Here is an 8,820-nt window from a genome sequence, read left to right as displayed (position 1 = left end):
CAGATTTCACAGAATTAAAGAACTGCCTCCCTCTGCCTTGCAGTTGGGCAGCTCTGGCTCAGAGGAAGCCTGCCCGTCCATCGAAGCATCGGGGCAGAGCAGCTTCTCTGCAAAAATAACATGAAATAAATGGAAGCCCTGCTGCTTGCAAGTCTTCCCGGGGAGCTTTCTGGCTTGAAATGTCTCTCTGCAATCTCTCCAAGGCTGCCAGGGTGCAAGTGGGAGCATATGGCCTGATCCAGGCTCTGGGGAAGCCAGGTTTGGCAAGGAGACATCTGCAGGGCAGAGAGAGCTCTGTCTGGCTGCCAAGGTGTTCAGGAGAAGCAGCTGGGCAGGAGAGGAGCATCTCCAGAGGCAAGGCTGGCTCTTGGCTGGCTCCCGTGAGGGGAAAGGCTCTTTCATTTCCCCTCATGGTTTGAGGTCCAACCAAATCACCCTTATGGGGCAGGAGGGGCACACCCATCATTGGGGTCGAGGGAAGTCTCGGGAGAGAGCCTGCGCACACCTGGTGCTGTCCTGACAGGCCAGCAGGAACCTGGGAAACCCCCCAATTGCAAGCTGTCTGTGATGGCCTGGGATTTGGACTCGGATGCTGAACCTGAGGGATGCCAGCCTGCACAGGAGTCCCCGCCTCCAGAACCAGCTGAGCCAGGGCTGGAGCTTGAGCCTGAAGGGTCCTCACCTGTTCTGGATCCTCAGGTGCCGGCACCAGCTGAGTCTGCTCTGGCTCCTGAGGTGATGGAGGACCCATTGCCTCCTGGTGCTCCACTCTCAGCCCCGTCAGAGGAAGCGGAGGTTGCCTCTGGGTCCGGTAATCCTCCAGTCTCTCCTGAGCTGCAGAGGCTCAGGGCAGAGAGGCGGAGGGAACTGAGTTCTCGCAGGAGGAGGGCTCTCCTCCAGGCCAGGAGAGGCGAGTCACCAGAGGATCAGGGCCGCCCTATGCCTTGGGGCAGATAAAAGCCAGCCAGCCCCAGTCCCAAGTTGCGGGAGCAACTTTGTTGGTTGACAGTTCCTGCCTGAACCCTGTCCTGCTCTTCTTCCAGAGTTCCTGACCTCCCTCAACACCCTGCCTTGGACCCCGCTTCAGCTTTGACAGACAGCCTCCATACCGCACCCTCGACCTTGGACTGGACTCAGACTTCACTGCACAGTTAACCCTCGGGACCAGCACACTGTCCCTCTCCCAGGCCATGATGGGAAGGGGGGCTGGGATGGAGAGGCAGTCAGGAAAATGGGATTGCGTGTCCTTCTTTGCAGGGCTGTTGAGTTAGGCAGCCAAGGTGATGCAGGAAGATTCAGAACAGTTGAGGGAGTTGGGTATGTTTAGCTTGGAAAAGAGGAGACTGAGAGGAGAAATGAGAGCCATCTTCAAATATCTCAAGGGCTGTCAGATGCAAGACGGAGCAAGCAAGTTCTCCCCTGTAGCTCCTAGAAGCTGTCAACAGGCAACAGATCAAGGGAAGTATTTGGTTCCACTCCCTTCTGCCTTGGTCAGACCACACTTGGAATTCTGTGTCCACTTCCAGGCACAACAGTTTAAGAAGGATGCTGACAAGCTGGAAGGTGTGCAACCAAGGAGGGTGACCAAGATGATCCAGGGTCTGGAAAGCAAGCCTTGTGAAGAACGGTTGAAGGAGCTGGCTATGTTTAGCCTGGGAAAGAGGAGATATGAGAGCCATCTTCAAATATCTCAAGGGCTGTCCCATGGAAGATGGAGCAAGCTTGTTTTCGGCTGCTCTGGAGGGGAGGATTCCAACCAATGGCTTCAAGTTTCAAGAGGTTCCAACTAAACATTGGGAATAATTTTCTGATGGCAAGAGCTGTCTGAAGCTGGTGGACTCTCCTTCATCGGAGGGTTTTTAAGCAGAAGTTGGATTCTTTCGCTTTGGTTCTTGCATTGCAGGGACTATATGACCCTTAGGATCCCTCGCAACCCTTCGATTCTATGATTATATGCGAAGAACATTTTCTTTGCAAATTAAAAGGCCCAGTAGACCTGAGGGATAATGCTGCCTTGGCTCACCAATGGAAGAGAGCAAATGAACTGAAGCTCAGTCCAGATCAGATGGAGGCACTGCTAGAGGGGGGTTCCCTAGAGCAGATGGCTGGGAGGTGGCCTGTTCTGGGTGGGGCTACACTCCCTCTGAAGGAGCAGCTACATAGCTTGGGGGTCTTCTTGGATCCTTTGCTGTCATTTGAGGCTCAGGTGGCCTCAGTGGTGGTGAGGATCTTCCATCAGTTTTAACAGGGATAGCCTAACTTCTGTCATCTATGCTCTAATAACATCCAGGTTAGATTACTGCAACACATTATAGAGGGGGCTGCCTCTGAAGACAGTTCAGAAACTTCAGCTGTGCAGAATTTGGCGGCCAAGTTCCTCTCCCGGACAAGACGGTTTGGCGGATTAAAGAGTCTATGGTCTTCAAAACTGAGCAAGGCGGCTCATTGTTGTGTTTGTTATGATGTTGCATTATTGTGCTTTCATGTTGTAAACTGCCTTATGATCTTTGGAGAAAAGTGATATATAACTTAAACTTTTATCATAAACAATATTTACTGTTCTCTCGCTCAAGGGCAAAAGGGAAAGCAGCTCTTCCTGGGACCTTCTTCAAAGGATGCTACCAAGGCTACTCTGGAAAGGCCAGCCCTGTGGGGAACCAGCAAGTTGGATCCAAGCACAAGAGCAGCCCTCCTCCCCTCTGGTGGGTTCCAGCCACTGGGATTCAGAAGAGGCTTTGCTGCCTCCCATTGAGAAGGTGGTGATACAGGACGACTGCAATCGACACAAGGTAATATCCCCAAGGCAACTATCTGTAAACAAACAATAAACGTCCATAAAAATGGCAAAAGTAGTTTCTTTCCCAAATAGGTTTTATCTTAAACCATTGCAAACGCAGTAAATAAAGAGATCACTTGTAATAAGTCAGTGGTCCAGTGCTCATTGCTTCTCTTTCCAAAATAGATTTTATCTTGAACAACTGCAAACACAATAATAAAGAGCCCGCTTGTGATATTCCAGGGGTTCAGTGCTCGGACGTCATTCCAGTTATCTGACATTTCATTGCTAAAGATCTTAGTCACCAAGCTGTCAAAATCAACTGTAATAGAATTGCACTGAATTAACAAGTAGAATAGAATAAGGAAAATTAAAATTAAAAATACATTTAGAATGCATAATTAAGACACGCCTTTAATTTTCCTTATTCTACTTGTTTCCCATTGAGAAAGGCAGACCATAGCTATCTTGGCCAGCAGCCATGAATGACCTCTGCTCCTGGAATTTGCCTAAACTTCCTTTACAGCCATTCAAGCTAGTTCCCCCCAGCGGGAGTGAGCTCCAGAGTGGGACTATGCAGTGCATGAAGCACTTTCTTTTCTCTGTCCTGGATCTTCCACTGTTCAGCTTCACTGGCTGACCATGAGTGTTCCAGTGTTAGGAGAGAGGCAGAAGAATGTCTCTCTGTCCTCTTGCCCCTGGCCTTGTGCTTCCTTCCCTGGTAGCCACGGCTTCTGAGAGGTCCACAAGGTGCCCCAAAGGACTCGGAGAGAGGCCTGCCTGCCTTTAGCCTCCCATTTGGGCAGGATGGAGCAGGTGTGGCCCCAGCAGCCAATCCATTGGGGAGGGTGCAAGGCACACTCTCTTCCTTTTTACCAAGCACAAACACACCTTTTGCGCCCTTGCACATGCTTGGCAGAAACCCAGAAGATGCGTCTCCAGCGCCGTCCTCTCTCTGTGACCTGGCATCTAGGAAGGAAGGCCCACCCCCCAAAAAAATGGTGCTAACATCCCAACAGGAGGCCACCCCCGGGCAGTGCCAAAGAACGGCCCCGTCCGATTCACGAGGCAGATTGCTGAACTGCACAGGCCAAAGCAAAAGGCTCCTTGGTCACGCTCCAGCGTGGAGTCCGGCATTCTGATGTCCTTCTTGCCCACTGGGCTGCCTGCCTGCAACTCTCTCTGTGCTGGGTGGGGGCCAGATGCCATTCCAGAGAGCCAGTGTGGGGCAGCGGATGTGCTGGACTCTTGTCGTAGCTCAGTAAGAGACTGGATCAGAGCCAACAAACTGAGGCTCAATCTGGATAAAACAGAGGCACTCTTAGTGGCCGGTTCCCTTAGACTGGAGTGATGGGGGGGTTGCCTGCTCTACATGGGGGGGTTGCCTGCTCTCCTCTGAAGGAGCAGGAGCGTAACTCGGGGTTCCTTCTGAATCCCTTGCTGTCACTTGTGGCTCAGGTGGCCTCGATGGCACGGAGTACCTTTCACCTTTGGCTGGTGGCCCAGCTGTGCCCTATCTGGACAGGGGCAGCCTAACATCTGTTGTCTATGCTCTGGTAACCTCTGGGTTAGATTGCTGCAATGCATTATATGTGGGGCTGCCTCTGAAGATGGTTCAGGAACTTCAGCTGGTGCAGAATTTGGCAGTCAGGCAAGATAGTTTGAGAATATTACACTGATCCTGACCCAACTGCACTGGCTGCCTATTCATTTCCAAGCCCAATTCAAAGTGCTGGTTTTGACCTATAAAGCCTTAAACGCCTCAGGACCGCAATACCTCAAGGACTGCCTCTTCCCATATGAACCTACCCAGACCTTGAGATCATCTTCTGAGGCCCTTCTTTGTGTGCCTCCTCTGCGAGAGGTCCGGAGGGTGGCAACACGAGAACGGGGCCTTCTCTGCAGTGGCTCCCCATTTGTGGGATGCTCTCCCCAGGGAGGATTGGCTGACACCTTCATTGTACACCTTCAGGCACCAGGTGAAAATGTTCCTCTTTAACTAGGCCTTTGGCTGATTGACATCCTATGTCCTTTTAAATGTGTTTGTAGAAGAGCGAGGGTTATTGTTCTGTTTTGGTTTTGGTTTTATTATGTATGTTGTCTTTTTACCTTGTGTTTTTTAGGTTGTGAACCAGCCTGAGATCCACAGGTGAAGGGTGGTATACAAATAATATAATAATAATAATAATAATAATAATAATAATAATTCTTAGCATTGGACTGGAACCTGGCAAAACAGGGTTGAATCTCCCTATTCAGCCATGGAGTTCGCTGGCTGTAACGTTGGGGGGCAATTGGTGCCTCTTAGCCCAACCTACCTCACAAGCTTGTTGTGAGGATGAAATGGGGAGGAGGGAGAGTCACGAACCCCTCCCCCCCTGAGCTCCTTTGAGGAAAAGGTGGGATGTGCATGAGGGTCACCAGACTTTCCACACCACTGTGTTCCCTCCCAAAATCTGCCCCACTGACTCAACATGATCTTCCTGGAAAGGGTCTCGTGACCCCCGGCCCTCCCGCCTGCCAGACCCTTTTACAGAACAAGGCAAGAGCTTCGTTTACAGCTGGGAAGGAGCTGGATTCAGAAGATGGCACACTTAATTCTGTTCCAGTCTGGGTGAGCAGGGAGTGAGCTGGACCTTCTCCCAGTCCCCCGGAAGCTGCTCCAAGATGTTGCAGGATGTGTCTCAAAGACGCCCCCCACCCACCCGCCTGCCCTCCCCACTCCTGTCAATGAACCAGTGGGGAAACGCTCATATTAAAACATTTATTTCCAGGGGTGGTGTGACATAATGGAGAATCAGTCGTACGGTCTGTGAATTCAACCACCACCAACCAGCAACCACGAAGAGGAAGAGCGGAGGCCACGCTGGGCCCAGATCCCTCTCCCTGTTAATTCTTTGCTGTACAAAAGAAAAATAAAGTCCTGAAGGCCAGAAGAAGACACTTGCAATGCCTGGGCAGGGTTTCCTGGGGCTGGGGTGGGGCAAAAGGGGGGTGGAGGAGGGGGAGACAGGGGAGACCATCCATCCCTCCAGCATCTCCAGTCTCCGTGGGTTCCCAACGCAGGCCTGAGGCACCGGGGGTGTGACGTCCCTGCTGGTGGCGCAGAATTTGGCCCTATTCTCAGTCTCCGGTGAGTTGGAACCGAATGGATTTTTGTCGGGTGCAAACGTGGGCGGCCACGTTTTCAGGAGGAGGAAGAGGAGGAGGAGGGTGGCAAGCACTCTTCAGGCTGCTGCCAGCTTCTGTGGGGGGGGAAGAGAAACAGAAAGAGAGAGAGAGAGAGAGATATCTATAACGCCCGGCTTGGCTCAGCTCCTCAACAAAAGCAGAACCAACCTGGAAGGGGAGAACTTCCACCAGCTCCCTCCCTCCCTGCCGCCCACCTGCCCATCTAAGCATCTTCCACTCAGGAGAGATGGAGCCAGGTCTCCACAATGCCCCACCCCCAGGAGGACTCCAGACCCAGGAAAGAAAAGGCTTTGACACACAGTGCCTGGCTGAACTGTGGAACTCACTGCCACCAGAGGCAGAGATGGCCAGAAACCTAGATGGCCTTGCAAGAGGATGAGACAAATTCCTGGGAGAGGAGAGGGCTTTCCATGGGCGCGAGACATGTGGCTCTGCTCTGTCTTCACAGCTGGAGGCCAGTTGTGGGAACCAGAGGGGGGGAGAAAGTGCTCTTGCGCTTGAATCTTCCATGAATGTTCCTTACTGTCTTTTCAAGCCATCTCTGCCTCCTGCTGGATGAGGCCAGTGGTCCATCTGCTCCAGCCTCCTGTTCTCACCGGGGCCAGCCAGATGCCCCCATGGGGACCCAGCAAGCAGAACAGGAGCACCAGAGCAACTCTCCCTTCCTGGGCCTTCCAGAGCCCTTTCCTCCTCTGAGAACTCCCTTTTCTCTAGTTCTCTTTTCAAGCCATCCAAGCTGGTGGCCCTCACAGCCTCCTGTGGCAGGGAGTTCCACAGTCTAACTCCACACCGCATGGAGGACTTTATCTGTCCTGCATCTTCCAACCTTCAGGCTGCTTGGATGTCCTCAAGTTCTAGTGTTGTGTGAGAGGGAAGGGAACTTCTCTCTATCCCCTTTCTCTGCGCCAAGCATGAGTTTACAAACTCCTGTCCTGCTCCCTCTTGCTTCCTTTCCTCTCACGAAGCAGCCCCAAATGCTGCCACCTTTCCTCACAGGGGGTTCACTCATGGGGGGGGAGGGTTCCCCATTGGCACTTTGTTGCTCCTACAAGAAGATTTCAGCGATGGTGGCCTGACTCTGGCATTCTCTTCCCGGGGAGACACATAAGAACATTCAAAGAGTCCTGCTGGATCAGGCCCATGCTCCATCTGGTCCAGCCTCCGGTTCTCACATAGGCCAGCCAGATGCCTCCATGGGAAACTGGCAAGCAGGATCCAAGCCCCGCCACAACTCTTCCCTCCTTCCCTTACAGCAAGAGGGGTTCAGAAGCACCACTGCTCCCAACTGTGGAGCAAAGGCATCAGCCCCTGGGGCGAGGAGCCATTGACACAGCCTGATGCTCTTCCATGAATGTGCCTCATCCTCTTTTCAAGCCATCTCTGCCTCCTGTGGCAGGGAGTTTCGCAGTTCATCCTTGCACTGCATGAAGAACTAGATGTCTTTCCAGCTATGGTGAGCTGGAAGCTAATGTGTTCTAGAATTAGCCTTTTAGCTATAGCTGCTAAAAAAAGCCCAGGTTCTATTATTTGTGGTTTTCTATTGATTCTTAAATGTTTTCTCCTTCCCGGGCTGTTTGCACCTAGCTCTGCACGGCCCTTTTATCATGTTGGCTCCAGCCAGATTTATTGCCTCCCTGCATTTCATTCTTGGAAGCTGCCTTGAAGGCAGGCTGGCAAAGAACAGGAAAAGTCAAGCATTAGGACACAAGGACTGCTGCTGCTGCTGCTGCTGGACAGAGAGGGCTCCTTTTTTAAGATTGTTTATATTTTTTATCTATGCCATTTTAAATTGTTATTGAGATTAATGTTGTATTTTCAGTTTTAGATTGTATGATTTATGTGGAAATGGTTTTCCATTTGGTTGTGTACCTTTTGATGTGTTTTATTGGTTGTTTATGACTTTTGTTATGTTATGTAATTACGCACTGTATTTTTCGCTCCATAAGACGCACCCGACCATAAGACGCATCTAGTTTTTAGAGGAGGAAAGCAAGAAAAATAATAATATTCTGAATCAAATGTTGTTGAAGAGGCTTTGTGCGGCTATCCCTGAAGCCAGAACAGCAAGAGGGATAGCTGCGCAGCCTGCATTCGCTCCATAAGACGCACATACACTTCCCCTTACTTTTTAGGAGGGAAAAAGTGTGTCTTATAGAGTGAAAAATACGGTGAATCTTGCCGTGATGTAAGCCCCCTTGAGCATTGTTTTAACTATGGAAAGGCGCCATACAAATAAAATGATGATGATGATGAATAACCCAGTTTGGTCGTAATGCCAAACCATTGCTTAGCAGAATGGGATCCAGGCAGCACTGAGTCGGTCCCTGCCTGTCTCCTGTCCCCCAAAGGAGTTTGGAAGCATCTGCCTCATGCTTTGAACTCACCACAGTTTATTGTGATGCATGAAAATGACAAACCACAGTTTGCTAGGAAAGTTCAGCACCAAAACATTGTTTCTGATTCCAACCCGCCAGCGCCAAGCAGGATGGCACAGAAGGCGGAAGAGAAAGGGAAGCTCTCATCCCTGTGGAGAAACGTCCGGCACCTGAGGGTGGGGTGGGGTGGAGAGAGCATCACAAAATATATGGCCCACGATGGGCTCAGGGTAAACGGTGACCTAAAGAACGTATGTGCATTTTGCAAAGTTGATGCATTTTTTAAAATCTGCCTATTTAGCTTAGAATGTGTGCTTTTAACTGTGAATTTTATTCCTTCTGCTTTTCTACAAACTTAAGAATTGCGTATGGGCTGCCGCTCGCGTGCGGTGACTGTATGGGCGCCGTGCGCGAGCGGCACCCCTATGGACGCCATGCAAGCGGCAGCCATATGGACTGCGCATGTGCAGCGATTGT

The 8,820-nt window shown here is 51.1% G+C and overlaps 1 protein-coding gene across 2 annotated transcripts in view; it reads right to left on the bottom strand.

The window, feature by feature from the left end:
• Positions 1–5,526: 5,526 nt before the first annotated feature.
• The window catches only part of LRFN5 (leucine rich repeat and fibronectin type III domain containing 5), a 77,663-nt gene continuing 74,369 nt past the window's right edge, over positions 5,527–8,820 (bottom strand). The window contains exon 4 of one of the 2 annotated variants that reach the window (XM_081910518.1): positions 5,527–6,021. In XM_081910518.1, coding sequence (XP_081766644.1) covers positions 5,900–6,021 — 122 coding nt within the window. In that variant the 3' untranslated portion in view covers positions 5,527–5,899. The remainder of the gene's footprint in view (positions 6,022–8,820) is intronic. The other variant, XM_081910517.1, reaches the window with a different exon arrangement.

The sequence above is a fragment of the Podarcis melisellensis genome, assembly GCF_964234715.1.
Source record: "Podarcis melisellensis genome assembly, chromosome: 1".
Taxonomy (NCBI): Eukaryota; Metazoa; Chordata; class Lepidosauria; order Squamata; family Lacertidae; genus Podarcis; species Podarcis melisellensis.
The sequence above is the reverse complement of the archived record's forward strand: the minus strand, read 5'-3'. Positions and strand labels throughout refer to the sequence as shown.